Raw genomic sequence first — 15,647 nt, 5'->3', positions numbered from 1 at the left:
AAAAAAAATAATAATTCTACGTGACCTCCAATTTTTTAATGGTAACTTATGCATATTGTATCTATAGACATTTCATTCCAAATTAAGTACATTTATCAGTTTCACCAACATTTCAACAGTAGTTTAATATTTTTTGCAAACCCCAGCCCATCTTTACGCAGTGTATTGAACCAAATCATTCATCCATCCATCCATCCATCCATCCATCCATTATCTACTCCGCTTCTCCTCATAAGGGTCACAGGGCTGCTGGAGCCGATCACAGCTGTCTTCGGGCAGTAGGCAGGGTACACCCTGAGCTGGTTGCCAGCCAATCGCAGGGCACACAAAGACAAACAAACATCCGCTCTCACAAACACACAGAGGGGCAATTTAGAGTGTCCAATCAACCTACCATGTGTGTTTTGGGAATTTGTGATGAAACCGGAGTACCTAGACAAAACCCACACAGGCACGGAGAGAACATGCTAACTCCACACAGGAAGGTGGTCCCAGTCCACCCCTGAGCAGTAATTATTTTATTTTACATTAGTTTTCATCACCCACTTCTGGTTGAAATCTTCATTTCCCGCTAAGTCATCTGGAACAGGATCCATCTCATCGGAAACCTCAATAGGAACAATTCAGCACTTTCCTTGAATGATAACCCATAACTCAGTTGCCTCAGCTATCACACCGCTGGAGGACGATGACCAGAGAGTCGCTCTCTGAGGACACACACGATAAGAAAAGATCTAAATTTCTCATATGAGTCGCCATCAAAAAATCTTATTTTGACACATTTACCAGGTGCAATCATGATCTCTTGGTTCTTGGTGCCAATCCGGAGAACAGTGAGATCGTTCTGAGGGTCAATGTCCCTCACTGTGCTGGTGGCCATCATGGTCAGGTGGCGAAGGAGTCCTGCATATTTCGCAGCCTTGGAGTTGTCGAATGTTGATCGGACTGGGATACCTGTCAAATATTAATCCAGAAAGATGACACGCGCGAACTGGATCAAGAGAACCCCCACCCTCAAATAGACGCCATTTTACATGAACCGCGGACTGGTCGCCTGTCACTGACAAAGGGGCCTTCTTGTCACTTTACCTTCTGCATTGGCGACTATCGTTCCAATCACACTCCCATTAGCTTCCACTCTCTGGAGAGTTTCCTCAACCTCTGCCTGCAAGATAAACATTTTTTCATGTCATCATACGGAATTATACCCTTCAAAAACATACACATATGATTTGAAAGTCAAGGTTAAAACCATGTTATCGGGGACTCTCCTCCCAATCTCGCGTCCTCAAGTTGCCAATGGAAACAGAAGTGACGTCTCCGGAAGTGACGTATGTCACCCGCGGAAGTGCCTTGTCACCGTCGTTGTTTTCAAGCGTCTGTGGTAATAGCAGGAAAGAAAATGCCGGAGTTAGCGGTGGAAAACGTGGTCGTTCACCCTTTGGTATTGCTAAGCGTGGTCGACCATTTTAATAGGTGGGTGGTGTGTTTAGTACGTGTTTCTTACTGTCTGACTTGTCGCTGCTTAAAACATTAAAAAAATAAAGTCTCTGCATTGCAAGTGCGCTTTGGGCTAAGCTAATGTTAGCCTTGCTGAGTCAGAGCGTCATTGAGAATGAATGGAGACGATGCTAGCAACGTTAGCTTACTCGTGCTAGCTGTAGGTCCCACAAATATGATGTTTGTTACAGTATAAGGTTTATAGAGTCATATTTTTGACAGGTAGACGCTTTTGTACATGAATATTGAGGCATCAAAGACTTCTGACATTTCTTCAATGGTATAATAAGTACTTTTACGCTTAGCACGTAGCATTGATTACCTCCGTGACTCAAAAAATGACAGGAAAATGAGGATAAGTTCTGTGCTCACTGTCTAATTCATTGGTGCAGAATAGGCAAGGTTGGCAATCAGAAAAGAGTGGTGGGTGTCCTCTTGGGGTCGTGGCAGAAGAAAGTTCTTGATGTTTCAAATAGCTTTGCAGGTGAGTGTTTACATTATTCCATGTTAACGTGACAAACGCAAATATGAGTAATTGTTAAAAAAAAATAAAAACAACTTCCATCTATGTTTATGTGCAGTACCGTTCGACGAAGATGACAGGGATGACTCTGTGTGGTTCCTGGACCACGACTACCTGGAGAACATGTATGGCATGTTCAAGAAAGTCAATGGTAAGATTTGACTGCTGACTATCTATGTAAGCATTTACTATTGCCCTAAACATGAACTAGTACATATTCCCTTTTTTAGCCAGAGAAAGAATTGTTGGGTGGTACCATACGGGGCCCAAGTTGCACAAGAACGACATTGCCATCAACGAGCTCATCAAGCAGTACTGTACTAATTCAGTAAGGAACTACAGAATTTGATTTATTTGCTTCATGTGTCTTGCAAGCTTTACAATGTGCCTCTTTTACTGTCTTTTAGGTTTTAGTCATTATTGACGTGAAGCCCAAAGACCTTGGCCTTCCCACAGAAGCGTACATCTCCGTAGAAGAAATTCATGATGTAAGTGTACATAATAAGGATACTGTAACACTCTTTTTCTGTGAAATTCCTGTTTGTCGCTGGGGGTGTGTCCCAGATCCACCCTTATTTGGTGAAAATCTCCAATAGAGAATATATTAAAATAATCTTTTTCTTTTTTTAAATGTAGTTTACCCCTTCCGCAGGCTTGAATCACATTCAAACTTAATCTATAGGCTAACAGTAATTAGCAAAAATGTGACTGTAATTAGAAATCTTCAAACAAATGTTGCTTTAACACATTCTTTGAGCTACTGGATTTTTTTTTTTTTTTTTTACATGGCAGCAATGTATTGTTTCTTCATAGGATGGAACACCAACATCCAAGACGTTTGAGCACGTCACAAGCGAGATTGGAGCTGAAGAAGCGGAAGAAGTCGGTGTGGAGCACCTGCTCAGGTACTCAAACAGCGGTTACTGGTTTAGACAAGAAGACTGCAATTCAACAAAACGTGTCTGGAAACCTTTAAATAAGTCAGCCAAATAAGCATGAAATCACTCACCAGACCCTCTCCGATTAAAAAACGTGTGCGCAGAGATATCAAGGACACCACGGTTGGCACGCTGTCGCAACGCATCACAAACCAAGTCCACGGTCTGAAGGGGCTCAACTCCAAGCTGCTGGAAATCCGCTCGTACCTGGAGAGGGTGACCGCCGGCAAGCTTCCCATCAACCACCAGATCATCTACCAGCTGCAGGACGTTTTCAACCTGCTACCCGACGTCAATCTGCTGGTAGGTTTCTCACCGTAGCTGCCCAAAGTCACACTTTAGTTGCAAACACCTTTCTCTTATATTTGATTAAATCCACTCGTGTCGCATGGATTCTCATGCCTCTCTCGACATTTTTAGTGGATTGTTTATTTCCACAAGATGGTGCAAATTCTCCATACAAGCACCAATTATTTAAGACAATAGAAAATCCTTTCATACATTTTGAACAGGGTTGAGGAATTTCCAAATGAATTTGACATTTCTCTTCCAAAAACGTTTATATATATATTTGAAAATTGGAATGCATTTTTCCGTTCAGGAATGCAAGTAAATTGGTATAATTTGACAGGAAACACTTATGTGCGGAACTATTTTTTTTTTCAGTTATTAAAACAGAAAATTCAATACAGTGGTGACTTGTGATCTCAACCAGACTGAGTAAACATATCATTAAATTGATTGTGGGTGCATTTTGTATCAGGTCCAGTGTCTATTCTGTGTTGTATTTTGACTGTTCCCGACTTTGTGTGTGTAGGAGTTCACCAAGGCCTTCTACCTGAAGACCAACGACCAAATGCTGGTGGTCTACTTGGCGTCGCTCATCCGCTCCGTGGTGGCCCTGCACAACCTGATTAACAACAAGATCTCCAACCGGGACGCCGAGAAGAAGGAGGGCCAGGAGAAGGAGGAGGGCAAAAAGGAGAAAAAGGACGACAAGGAGAAGAAAGAGGACAAGGAGAAGGACAAAACGGACAGCGCCAAGAAAGACGATAAAAAGAAGAAATGAGCGGCTTTCGCGCTAATGTTGGACTCTATGCGGGGAACGGTGTCAACTGAGCTACACACACACTCATATACTAAGACTGTTCTTGATGATGATGTTGGTGGCTTCCTTTGTTTTCTGAAACAAGAGAACATGTTATGTTTTCGTAGTTGCCATACATCTGGTGCCGCGCTGCACCTCGGCATTGCTCTTTTTGTAAGATGCTTGGTGTATCACTTATTAAATTGGAATCATATTCAATGCAGTGGGTTTTGTTTTTAGTTCCCACTCTTTTAGTTTGGTATTTGAGAGCAGGTGAAATTTGACATGTTCGGTGTAAAAGAATGGACACAAATAGCGACATGTTGCAATCTTTACGAGGATTACTTGTTCATTTGAAGTATTCAAAAAGTATATTATTATAAAAGTATGGAACCAGTGTGGTACGTCACGCTTCTCATTAAGTCAAGTTATTCAGTCTGACTCTTTACATTGGTGTTATGGCAAGACAGAAACTAAGTTGTGTGTTATTTATGGCTAAATGAAAAGCAAGGATGCCCTTTGTGGAAAAACAATACAGAGTTGTGGCAACACACCAAAGCTGGTCAAACACCTCAGGTTAAATCACAACACAGAAGTTGAGACCTTAACGATGAGCCAGCCAGAAGAGGAGAGCACAGTGTTTTCCCCGGGTTCAGATGCAGAAAATTGTTGCGCTTTAAACAGCACTGTTGCTGTCGGAGTTGTTCACATTAACATGGTTAAGAAATAAGTAATGAAATAAATCATGCTTCAACAAATAGCCTGAGTTCAGTTTGGAGCAAGATGTATTATAAATTATCTCACATACAAAAAAGCCTATATGTATTCAGTTGTCTCAGAAAGAATCATTTAAAGTGGATTAGACACGCTAGGCCTCATCAAATTATACAGAGCAATTGTGATATTATACATTTAGTTCTGCCCTCAAGCACCACACTCCAGCAATGTGGGTTTCCAAGTCACAGTGGTAACTTGAGCAGGGTGCTAAAGATGTACAGCTAATATGGTACAGTATTTGCATTTGACTTTGCAAAGTATGTAAAATCTTTTTTAATGATAACATTTTTTTAAATGAATCTAGAGTTAATGCTTTAATTTTGACAGCCCTGAGAAAAAAAAAATATATATATACTTTCGTAAGTCTAATTTTTTTTAACCATTAAATATTTATTGACCGTGAAATGGCATTTAAATTTGAGTCACCCTGTATTGCAAAATTCTAATTGCCACCTGAACAAATTCGCGGTGATAGGGACCAAACAAGAAGAAATAACGAAAGTGAGCGAATTTGCGCCTTTATTAATGCGTTGTCGCTTAAAAAACGCGAATAAGCAGGGACCAAGGTTTAAAATCAATTAAGTTAATTGTATATCGCAATTAGTCTATGAATTAAAAAAAAAACATTTTTTCAGATTGACCGGTATTTTTTAGGTATAGATTGCAGATGCTTGAATTTTAATCAGCATCAGACCCCTCGCCCCCGTCTTTTTTTTCACTGTATTGCATCTTGAAACATTGGAGAGCAATTTATCGATCACAGCTGTTTGTGAAATTGTGTGCCCGTTCTGTGCATCTGATTAGGACCCCCTTGAAAATAAATCACATATCAAGGTTAAAGAATAAAACATTTAATTTCTGTCACCTGCAATTTACAGAATAGGTTATCCCACTTGTAGTTTAGCAAGTCGTCGTTTATGTTTGGGGAGAAAAGTCATAATAGCACGATGACGATGATCTAAAAGCGAAGTGGGGCGCTTTAAACTGCGTCATTTCCAGCCTCTTGCAGTCTCTCATTTTAGAACACTCCTCCAGCCTCCTGCACTTCGTTTGCACCGATACCGAGTGGTAGTCCTACCGTGTCCAGACACCTCGCCCCGAACCCACGCGTCGTCCAAATCAGATTATTACAATTAGGGCAGGAAAAGTGGATCCTGACGTAAGAGGCTTAAATCCCCCACTCTCATTCCGAGTTTCTTCATCCCGACAGCGGCGGAGGCGTCCGCGCCGTGCACCGAACATGACTGCTCTGCTTCTTCTCTGAGACGAACCGGGAACAGGACCCGACAACCAGCAACAACGACATGGCGTCGTATCTCCAGGTGAGGCCGCCTCGAGTTCGACGTCGCTCTGATAATTAACTTGCGAGGATAACCGTACGCGACGCTTTAGTATCAAGCGTCTCGAGACGAGATTGATAAGGTGTGTCCTGTCTCATTAATTGAAGCAATTTGTGTGTGTGTGTGGAGGGGGGGGGTAGTATGCATTTTTTTATCGTTATTATTGGGGGGAGTTGCGCGCGTCCCCGAGAAGGGTTAAACAGGTGGTTGAGAAGCTGGGCTGTTGCCAAGGCGAGTGCACGCGGACCACGTCGCCGCTGCATTTAGGGAAATGGAGAGACACGTACCTCGAAAACTCCGGCACTCGCTGACCGTCTGTTTTAGTTCTGGTTTATTTGAAGTTTTGTCCCAAATGTTTATAACTTAAAATCACAATACACCTTTAAAAAAAATCGATTTGGTCCAGCAATTGAATTAGCACCTCTGCAAATTTGTTGCTAGGCAGATTTCATTCGAATCAATTATAACGTCCCCAAAAGCAGGCGTCTTTTTTTGTCTTCTCGCAACTTCTTTGCTTACCTGTGCCATTTTTTCGATTTCTCTTCCACTTGCTCAGAGAGCACACGATACATAACATTCGTTATCAACAATGTAAAAATGATTAACAGAAAAAAAAAAAAAAACATTCAAACAAGCCCAGGAATTGATTAACACAATTGGTCGCCCACTTGTTGCTAGGCAGAATTTATAAATCCTCAGCAGAAGTTGTACAGGAACTCCAACCAGACAAACTAGCACTTATTTTGAAGTTGGCCACAAAAGCCCCTAACCTATACAGACCAAAATATTTTATTTTCCATGTTTGGTTGGATTACTTACTACAGTGAGAAACAATACATAAGTAAGACTGACAACAAGCACTGCAAAAATCTTTGGGGTAACCATTTAAAAAAATAAACTGGCAAATGACAGTAACAAGAAGTCAGATTTGCGTCAAGATAACTAACGATCATGCACGGGGCAGTTTATTTACGCCCATTAATTTCCCAGTTGAATCATCATCACCATCAATCCATTATAATCACTTCCCTGCATTAAATATAACTGCCACAAATGCAATCACCAAATCCAATGTCCAAATCACAGAGAAGGTGCAAATCACAAAGTCAGTACAATGATTTTCAGAAAAAAAATTGGCAGAAGTCTGCACTGTTTTAATAAGTGCCTCCCTTTCTGCTTATAGATTGCAGACGACGAGAAAGGATACGACCTGGACCTTTTCTGCGTGCCCAGACATTACGAGAAGGATTTGGACAAGGTGATAATTCCTCATGGACTCATTATGGACAGGTGAGCAACACAAGGGGGGGGGGGGGGGGGCATTCACGCCCATGTGTGTTGATAGTCGAGTGCACCTGGGTGCATTTGCTTCTCAAATCATCTCAGTCGTTTTTTTGCGCGAGGTGAATTTGAATGAGGGTTTTGAAAGGCAGCAGTGCAGTAGGGTAAGGCAGGCAGGGGATTATTTTAATTTTAGACCTCAAAAAGAAACCGTGGTGCTTTCAAGTAAATCTCAGAGATTAACATCCATCTATCCGTCCACTCAAGTGAGTTTGAGCTGACTTGAACTGACTTTGGTGAGAAACAGGACACATTGTGCACTGGTGACCAGTCAATAAGCATTCGCGTTCAAATTGCACCTGTGCAAATTCCACACAGTATGGTTCAAACTCTGAACTTTACTGCGAGGCTCCATGAGTCACCATTCCGTCTTAAATAGTAAGATGTGAAAGTGGGAACCCTTCTTTCCTAACACCAATTTATTAAAACACACTTTTAAAGTATTCCTTGGCCACTGTTCAAATTCTGTTGCTGTCAAGAAATGGGAGAATATCATACCACATCACTTTGAGGAGATGAAAACACTAAAAATAAATACCAGCTTTTCCCGCTATGCGTGTGTTGGACTCTTGGGGTCAGTGTGGTGCCACATATGCAGTGGAGTACACACTTACATTAAAATAAGAGTAGAATAAGAAAGTTGCGATTGAGTGCGATTAATATAGCTAGTTTGTCACAGATTAGGAAGAATATGTGCCTTTGAATAGTATTATAATTACCTGTCTACATGTGTTCCTGCAGTATTTGTGTTTGTGTGTGAATATTTGAACGACTATCACTCCTGGATGTGAATGCCAATTTTCTGTTAGCATGTAATTGGAATTTCACATACATTTTTAGCATTAACTCATTCACGACCAGCCCAGTAAAAAAAAAAAAAAGGATTTTGACGTATTTATCCGTCAATGGTATTTTAATACTAGAGATGTGTTTTTTTTTTAAAAAAAAGCCTGCCTTGTATTTAAATATATTTGTCGTGTGTCATTCTTTTTCTTTTGTGTTTTAATTATACAGTGAACTCCAACTGGGGTGTCATTAAAGAATTAGAATTAGAATTTACACAGATGACATTTATTCTCTACTGTGTTGTAATTCCCTGTGAATGATTTGCTTGTGTTCAGGACGGAGCGCTTGGCCCGCGACATTGTGCGGGACATGGGGGGCCAGCATATCGTCGCCCTTTGTGTGTTGAAGGGCGGCTACAAATTCTTCGCAGACCTGCTGGACTACATTAAGACGCTGAACCAGAACAACGATAAATCGGTGCCACTGACGGTGGATTTCATTAGAGTGAAAAGTTACTGCGTAAGTTCTCGTTCTCTTTCTGTTTCAATTTCCAACATCTGAGTAAGATTTATGGCAGTAGAAACTGTTTCTTATGTACGATTCACATTTCTTGACATTGTGTCTAAATTCCATTAGGCCTAAGTGATAGCCATCAAAATCTCGATTTTCAGTTTTGTAATTGAATTCCTGAAATATTACATTTTCAACTCTATTCAAATTTATTTGAATGCACGCGGGCACACCCAGGTCAAGGTGCCACTGTATCTGTATTGGATCTATAACAAAAAGGCTTCACATTGTAACCTCTCTATAACTTCTAGAATGACAAATCAACCAACAACGTCAAAGTTATTGGAGGTGATGATCTGTCCAGTCTCTCTGGCAAGGTTTGTTCCCTCTTCATTATTACCGTGGTCTTCAATCATTTGCAGCCATGTTTTTATGGCTCTCATTAACAGTCTCATTATTTTTTTCAGCACGTTTTAATAGTTGAGGTAAGATACGTTTCTTGGATAAATTACTTTAAATGAGGTACACGCATACCGATTTTTAATGTTGTTAAATGCGCACTTCAGGATTGTGATTGTATTCAATTGTTTTACATTATGCTTATCCGCCCTGACTGTTTTCTGAGCAGATCGGGGGAGGAAAACAAAATTGTCTTAATATGTCTTGCACCAGAAAACATCTTCCTAACCTTTATTTAGCCAGTATGAGAAAAATCTCACAGCACGCCAGCAAAGAGAAATTTCCTAATAAATACTGTACACTGAAATAATGATTGTCTAATTTTACACACAAATCTATTTTAGACAGAGTGAAGTCAGGACATTTAGTTAAATGGGATCTTGGATACACATTTTCGTAACGGGGAAATAAGGCATTTTTAAAAAGATTTTGCCAACAAACCTGGAATTAATGGGCCATTCGGGAGCTGTCCCGAATTTCCCAATTGCCAGCCTGCGACCGATGATAGCCGTACCTCAGCTGCAGTATATGCCATATTAAATTGCAATGCTTCTTTGAGTCTTTTCAATGTTAATTACCTTCTTTTTTTTGTATATTTTAATTTGTGGGATGCCTTATAAATTAAACAATGCTCTTTGAATTCTTTTGTAAAGATATGTAAATTGTCAAAGGAGGATGAGGAATATAACATCTCTGATGTGGAGCCACATTGAGTATTGATGGTCTCTGGTTTAGAATCATTTGAGAATTGCGCCTTCACTGAATTTGATGCTTCAATTCATGCCGGCGATCGGTATGCGTGTCCCCCGTTTAAGAAAACGCATATAAAAATACCTGTATTTGTGTTGACCAATCATGCGCCGTCTTCCCGTGTACAAAAGGACATCGTGGAGACAGGAAGGACGATGCAGACACTGCTGTCCCTGCTAAGTGAAAGCAGGCCCAAGATGGTGAAAGTGGTGAGGTAAGGCCATGCGCCCACATCCAGGAAGCAGATCGCTCGCGTGCTTTCCGGCAGCGTGCACGTGAACGCTAATGGACACTTTTACTTTCAGCATGGAGCAGCTTTAAGACTTAATCTGAACTAAGAGAGAGCGTGAGCGACAGTGTGGCCAGGAAGTGTTTAAAGCTTTGTAGGTTTCCTGTGATGAGTGTAAAAATAACATTGTCTTGCTTGATATATATAGCCAGTGCTTTCACACACTGATGAGGGAAATCATTTTTTTAAGCACTTACAACAACAAAGTCGACAAAGAACATCACACCTTAAAGGAGACTTCTAGTGAAGCCCAGATAATGTTCCAAACCTACTCAAGACAAATACATTAATAACACAAATGGAATGTAAACTATTCAACAGTTTATGCAACATGATTCAGTCATTGTGTGGCTTCTTCAAGTGTGCAGTTTAATACGGTCCTTTTTTTTTTTTTTTAAAGAGACAGTAACCACTTTTCAGTATGCTGCAGTAATAGTCATTTTTCCACAGATGAACAATCTATGCCTGTAAATACCATTTGTGTTCAAATATCTGTTGCTTGAAAGGTTAGAACACAATACCAATGCTCTTCATGAGCCCATCGGTGCTAATTGACATTTTTTTTTTAGCATTAAGCTAATATATATAATTCACTTATTCATGCACACTTTTTAAAGTCAGGTCTGATCTTTGTTGAACAATGACCTTGATGAGTGAGGAGACACTCCAGGGACCCGGCTATTTTTACTCAAACAATTAAAAAGTCAACGTTTCCAGAATGCGTCACCTTTCAAATGCCACAATGGTGAGTAAAAATCCCTCAGGCTGGTTTGCCCGCTCAACTTTGACCCCAAAACACAACGGAGCTGCGGCGCACGAGCTAATTTTAGCTTTGTGAACTAATTCAAGTGCCTGCGGCAGGAATGAGATCCTGTGCTGAAGTTGTTCGCCGCAAGCGTTCACGTTGCTCTTACGTGCACATTTGCAAACGGTATTTATCGATTCAGTGTTGTTTAACATGATCACGCATCTCTTTCCTATTTGCAGCCTACTGGTGAAGAGGACTCCCAGGAGTTCAGGGTATAGACCAGATTGTGAGTACATCCATTGGCACACATGTATATTTATGTCATGATGCAATGCATTACTATACATCACCGTCACTTTCGAAAAGGGCTTTTAGCATTATCTAATAAAGCTGTGATCAGGATTAACATTAATTTCAGCAAAAATGTTGTTATATAACGTTTTTAGCGTTGATAAGCTCAAGATTGTCCCTTAAGGATGCTGCGTTCACTTATTAATGCTGATTGCATCCAAGTCACCACACATCAGGTAATACAAGAAATATTGTTTATCATGGCGGGAAGGGGGTGGGGGGTAACTTCCAGAACCACTGACAATATAGGGATCATCATTTTTAAACGCATTGAAACTTATCAGATTGTCAGCGCCATTCGGCATTTAGCTGGCTGTTGCTAAAGTGGGGTAACAATGCGAAAAAAAAATGTTTTTGCTGCAGACATTGGATTTGAGGTGCCTGATTCCTTTCTGGTGGGCTACGCTTTGGACTACAATGAATATTTCAGAGATCTCAGTGTAAGTAAGCCCTTGTAAAAAATACATGAACTAATTATTGTGCCTGGTCTCTTCACAGTGCCACGAAACAGTGTGGCGTACGTTTTTTAGTCGTATTGATGATTATGAGCTTTTTGTCAATGTTTTGTACATTTAAAATCAATGATAAAGAAAAAAAAATTTCACTTTTACACAGAAGTCCTGAAAAAAATACTACTTGGAATCTGAGTGGCTACAAAATTAGTCTCTTTCATTGACACGCTACAGAATTACCGCCTTTTGCGGAAAATGGCCACCTTTTGCCACACAGAGACCTTGCCTGATTATTCACTCCGATTCGGCAAAATTTCAGCGTCTTTAAGGCATGCAAAATTCCAACCTTTCACACATACAACCATGCCGATAGACCACCACTTTCACACAGAGACCCAGTCGTAAATAGCAAACGTTTGTGTTATTTCTCTCCTCGCTCACAGCACATCTGCATACTGAACGACGAAGCCAAGGAGAAGTATAAAGTGTGACGCGATGACGACTCAGATGGATGATGACTGGGACCACTGTGACTCTTCTTCTATTTATTTTTATACACAAAAATCCACAAAATGTGCAAAGAACATTTTCTTACCCTTGTGACGGAAACGGTTATGATGGATATTTTGGTTGTATGATTTGTTTATTTATTAATGTTATGAATTGTTTTATCTGTACATTTCAATTTATCTTTATTATGAGGAAAGAGAATGTAACTCATTTGCTGACTCAGGCTTTTCAGTGAGTGGAAAGTAGCGTTTTAGTTTGCACACATAATCCTACCACCTATATATTAATTATGTCATTGTACTGTATAGTCACACATTATGCCAAGTGGACTGATGACCAACAATGTACTGTATGTTTTATTTGGTATGTTCATTATAACGGCGCTGCAATACAATTCAGTTGAAAGCACGATCATATTTTGTGAGAATGTTTGCAGTAGGGGGATTACTAATGACATGAAAATTATTCTAGAATCATAAAGATTGAGTTATGTTTTAATGAAAGTGATGCATAAGTGTCGCATTGTATGCACAAATCTCTTTTGAATTCCAGCAAAATCACCAACTGTTCCACTGCGAGATTCTACAATATTACAGACGCCCTGCAAAAGTTTGGCCTTTGAACAGATCTGAGAAAATAACATCCTCTTTCGCACAAAAATTTCAGAGATATTTGCCACACGTTGACCCTGCAAGGTTCACATGCACAAAGATCCCACCTTTCACAATAACAATGTATAAATTATTGAGGCCTCTTTATACTCAAAACAAAAAACAAACCGTGACAATTCACATTTTATCAAGTATTTGCAAGTAAACTTATCCTCAAAAGTTCACTATCAGATTGCAATTGAGTGCAACATCAACACAAAACCAATTTTGGATTGGCTATCGCCCGAAGTCATAATCATAACGAGACAGCTCTTACATTTGCACCAGTAAAATAAGTATGTACTGATACACGCACATACGAACGCGCGCTCACACGCGCGTGCGCACACACACTTTACCCCATTTTTTTCCCATTTTACTGAGAGCATCAACCACAATAAAAACATGAGAGAACAAGTTTCCATTGGTATCATTACTACAGTTTATATGGATAGACGGGGAAGTGCCCATGTTAAATAGTTCCCCAAAAACAATTTCAAGTGCAGTACAGTTGCAAAGGTCCTCCAATCCTAGGTGGCGCTGTGGGGGCTACTGGTAATTCGCACCGCTGTCATTCCCTCTTCATAAGAAAGTTCACTGTTGTTGACTGCCCTACGTTTTAACTTTGGCTTTTTATATTTATATATTTTACTGTACCCTACATTACATTCAGCTTAATTTACAACCCTACGGAAGCGTTTTTTTTTTCATTTAACGACGTTGGTAAAAACTCTTGAGAGTTTATGTAAGTGGAGCTTGGCTGGCTCTCGTCGTTACTTTTTCCCACCTGCGAGCATGGACGTCAAGGAGGAGACGATAGCGGCGTTCGAACCGTTTGACGTCAGAAAGCAAGCAGACAAACTCGAAGTGCTCGGGCTGCCTCAAGCCTCCGTTTTGGTCCCTCTGTTTGTGAGGAGTGGGATGTTACACACCATGATGACCCAGCGCTCGGAACAGGTAACCGGGTTGCACAGGTGCCAAGTCCCCCCTCAAAACTTTGCACCAGGGGTCACCAACGTGGTGCCCGCGGGCGCCAGTTAGCCCTTGAGGTCCACATGAGTTGCCCGCGGGCGTGTTCTAAAAATAGCTACGTCATGGGACATTGTGATTTCCTTTGAATGATAAAAATATTTTGAAAGAAAATTTGATATAGCAGAAAAAAATGTTTTTCTATCATCAGTGTAAAAATCCATTGTCAAGTGGCGCAGCTCAGTTGCTGTCTGTAATCACTGTATTTTGTTGGACTGTTTTTTTTTATGGTCTAGATGTGTTTTTCGTAAAAAGGCCATTTTGACTTAACAACCTTTACAATTCTTTGTCCTCACTACTATGTGCAAGTGCAGCTGAGAGTGAGTGCGGGTGAGGTGTGTTTCCCCGGCGGCAAGCGAGACCCCAGTGACATAGACGAGGTGCACACGGCTTTGAGAGAGGCTGACGAGGAGATCGGCCTTCCTCCAGGTGACGTCGATGTCATCTGCACACTGCAACCCTTCATCTCAAAGGTACAGTGAACCCTTGCTGTATCACTGATCACCTGACGCCCCGCCTCTTAAATGCACATGCATTAACACAGAGACCACAAGTAGTACAGGTTGTTAAAACATTTTCTTTTGACCAGAACGGCCTCTTGGTGACTCCAGTGGTGGCCTTCATCCCAGAGTCATTCCTCGCCCATCCCAATCCTGCAGAGGTGAGTGCCGTTTTCACGGTCCCGTTGGACTTGTTTGTCAGACCCGACGTCGCCCCTGCCAAGGCCACATGGGTGCCTTTGCTCTCCTTAGACTTTGTGGAGCCCCACACGGGTGCCAGGTATCACATTTGGGGTCTAACCGCCATGGTGGCCTTCGTGGTCGCCATCATTGCTCTTAAGACCAATGCAGAGGGTCATGCAACTTTTAATGCAGAGGACTTGATGTGCAAGCTCAGGCAGAGGTTACAACAAAGACTGAGGACATCAAGTAAACTGTGACTTGTCATTTGATTTGATGTTTAAATAACAAATGAAGACCGGGGCACGTACAAAGGACAGTTTGGGGTTCATTTTTATTGTAGAACTATATATAATTGTATTTTATAGTTGGTAAACACACAAAGTTAAAAAAAATGAAGTTGTGACGTTTAGAAAAAGTTGTACTGATGTATAGATGAAGCTATATTAGTAAAGAAGTACCAATATTAGTACTAATACTAAGAAATATTTTGCAATTATTTTGAGTAGTCATGTGATCAGATTTATTGTTAGAAAGGTGGTATTATGTCAGACAAAAATGTCTTCTTTCATTCAATATTGCAACTTTTTTCTCAGAAAATGATGACTCCATATAGTAATAAATTTTTCCTGTATTTATTTTTAATTTGACCCTAATTATCTTTTGTAGGAGTGTAGTAGGGTTGATATATAATTAAAAAAAAAAATACTGTATATGAATGACTTGCGGCCCTGGAAAAAATAAGCACTTTTTCATTTTCTTCAAATAAATTACTATATTTGTATTTTATTCTAATGGCATAATTGCTTGACATTTTTTGAATGCTGTTGGAAAACATGGGGGGGGGTAAGTATGTTTGTGGATGGACCCTCGCCATTTGCGGCAACAGGGACCACAAATGGTAAGAATGTGTAAATAATAATTTCC

The 15,647-nt window shown here is 40.5% G+C and overlaps 4 protein-coding genes across 4 annotated transcripts; 3 read left to right on the top strand and 1 right to left on the bottom strand.

Moving 5' to 3' along the window:
* Nucleotides 1-214: 214 nt before the first annotated feature.
* Nucleotides 215-1,414, bottom strand: LOC148334837 (dynein light chain roadblock-type 2-like). The gene is made up of 4 exons (XM_088298151.1): nt 1,253-1,414; nt 1,090-1,165; nt 787-954; nt 215-707 (listed from the first exon to the last, which is right to left on the bottom strand). The coding sequence occupies exons 1-4, from the start codon at nt 1,253-1,255 to the stop codon at nt 664-666; spliced, it is 291 nt and encodes a 96-aa protein (XP_088154277.1). The 5' UTR covers nt 1,256-1,414; the 3' UTR covers nt 215-663.
* psmd7 (proteasome 26S subunit, non-ATPase 7) lies at nt 1,310-4,267 on the top strand. Its single transcript, XM_088298146.1, has 8 exons — nt 1,310-1,476; nt 1,893-1,984; nt 2,082-2,174; nt 2,254-2,351; nt 2,431-2,511; nt 2,837-2,928; nt 3,066-3,264; nt 3,779-4,267. Exons 1-8 carry the CDS (start codon nt 1,334-1,336, stop codon nt 4,028-4,030), a joined length of 1,050 nt encoding a protein of 349 aa, XP_088154272.1. The 5' UTR covers nt 1,310-1,333; the 3' UTR covers nt 4,031-4,267.
* A 1,494-nt stretch (nt 4,268-5,761) lies between these two features.
* hprt1l (hypoxanthine phosphoribosyltransferase 1, like) lies at nt 5,762-12,769 on the top strand. The gene is made up of 9 exons (XM_088298148.1): nt 5,762-6,147; nt 7,349-7,455; nt 8,628-8,811; nt 9,114-9,179; nt 9,270-9,287; nt 10,143-10,225; nt 11,288-11,334; nt 11,763-11,839; nt 12,295-12,769. Exons 1-9 carry the CDS (start codon nt 6,130-6,132, stop codon nt 12,340-12,342), a joined length of 648 nt encoding a protein of 215 aa, XP_088154274.1. The 5' UTR covers nt 5,762-6,129; the 3' UTR covers nt 12,343-12,769.
* Nucleotides 12,770-12,927: 158 nt separating this feature from the next.
* On the top strand, nt 12,928-15,462 carry nudt7 (nudix (nucleoside diphosphate linked moiety X)-type motif 7). The gene is made up of 3 exons (XM_088298147.1): nt 12,928-13,968; nt 14,355-14,513; nt 14,630-15,462. Exons 1-3 carry the CDS (start codon nt 13,807-13,809, stop codon nt 14,978-14,980), a joined length of 672 nt encoding a protein of 223 aa, XP_088154273.1. The 5' UTR covers nt 12,928-13,806; the 3' UTR covers nt 14,981-15,462.
* Nucleotides 15,463-15,647: the final 185 nt, after the last annotated feature.

This window comes from Idiotropiscis lumnitzeri, chromosome 6, assembly GCF_059441095.1.
Source record: "Idiotropiscis lumnitzeri isolate Australia: NSW breed Sydney's pygmy pipehorse chromosome 6, RoL_Ilum_1.0, whole genome shotgun sequence".
Lineage (NCBI taxonomy): Eukaryota > Metazoa > Chordata > Actinopteri > Syngnathiformes > Syngnathidae > Idiotropiscis > Idiotropiscis lumnitzeri.
This window is presented reverse-complemented; position numbering and strand designations above follow the sequence as displayed.

Excerpts from the sequence above, each read along its gene's own strand:
- psmd7 (XM_088298146.1), top strand. The coding sequence starts at position 1,334 with ATGTCACCCGCGGAAGTGCCTTGTCACCGTCGTTGTTTTCAAGCGTCT. Across the intron at positions 2,512-2,836 it reads CCGTAGAAGAAATTCATGAT|GATGGAACACCAACATCCAA; the intron begins GTAAGTGTACAT and ends GTTTCTTCATAG. Across the intron at positions 3,265-3,778 it reads TACCCGACGTCAATCTGCTG|GAGTTCACCAAGGCCTTCTA; the intron begins GTAGGTTTCTCA and ends TTGTGTGTGTAG.
- LOC148334837 (XM_088298151.1), bottom strand. Across the intron at positions 955-1,089 it reads GATAGTCGCCAATGCAGAAG|GTATCCCAGTCCGATCAACA; the intron begins GTAAAGTGACAA and ends AATATTTGACAG. Across the intron at positions 708-786 it reads AGAGATCATGATTGCACCTG|AGAGCGACTCTCTGGTCATC; the intron begins GTAAATGTGTCA and ends GTGTGTCCTCAG.
- nudt7 (XM_088298147.1), top strand. The coding sequence starts at position 13,807 with ATGGACGTCAAGGAGGAGACGATAGCGGCGTTCGAACCGTTTGACGTC. Across the intron at positions 13,969-14,354 it reads TGACCCAGCGCTCGGAACAG|CTGAGAGTGAGTGCGGGTGA; the intron begins GTAACCGGGTTG and ends GTGCAAGTGCAG. Across the intron at positions 14,514-14,629 it reads TGCAACCCTTCATCTCAAAG|AACGGCCTCTTGGTGACTCC; the intron begins GTACAGTGAACC and ends TCTTTTGACCAG.
- hprt1l (XM_088298148.1), top strand. Across the intron at positions 11,335-11,762 it reads TTCAGGGTATAGACCAGATT|ACATTGGATTTGAGGTGCCT; the intron begins GTGAGTACATCC and ends TTTTTGCTGCAG. Across the intron at positions 11,840-12,294 it reads AATATTTCAGAGATCTCAGT|CACATCTGCATACTGAACGA; the intron begins GTAAGTAAGCCC and ends CCTCGCTCACAG.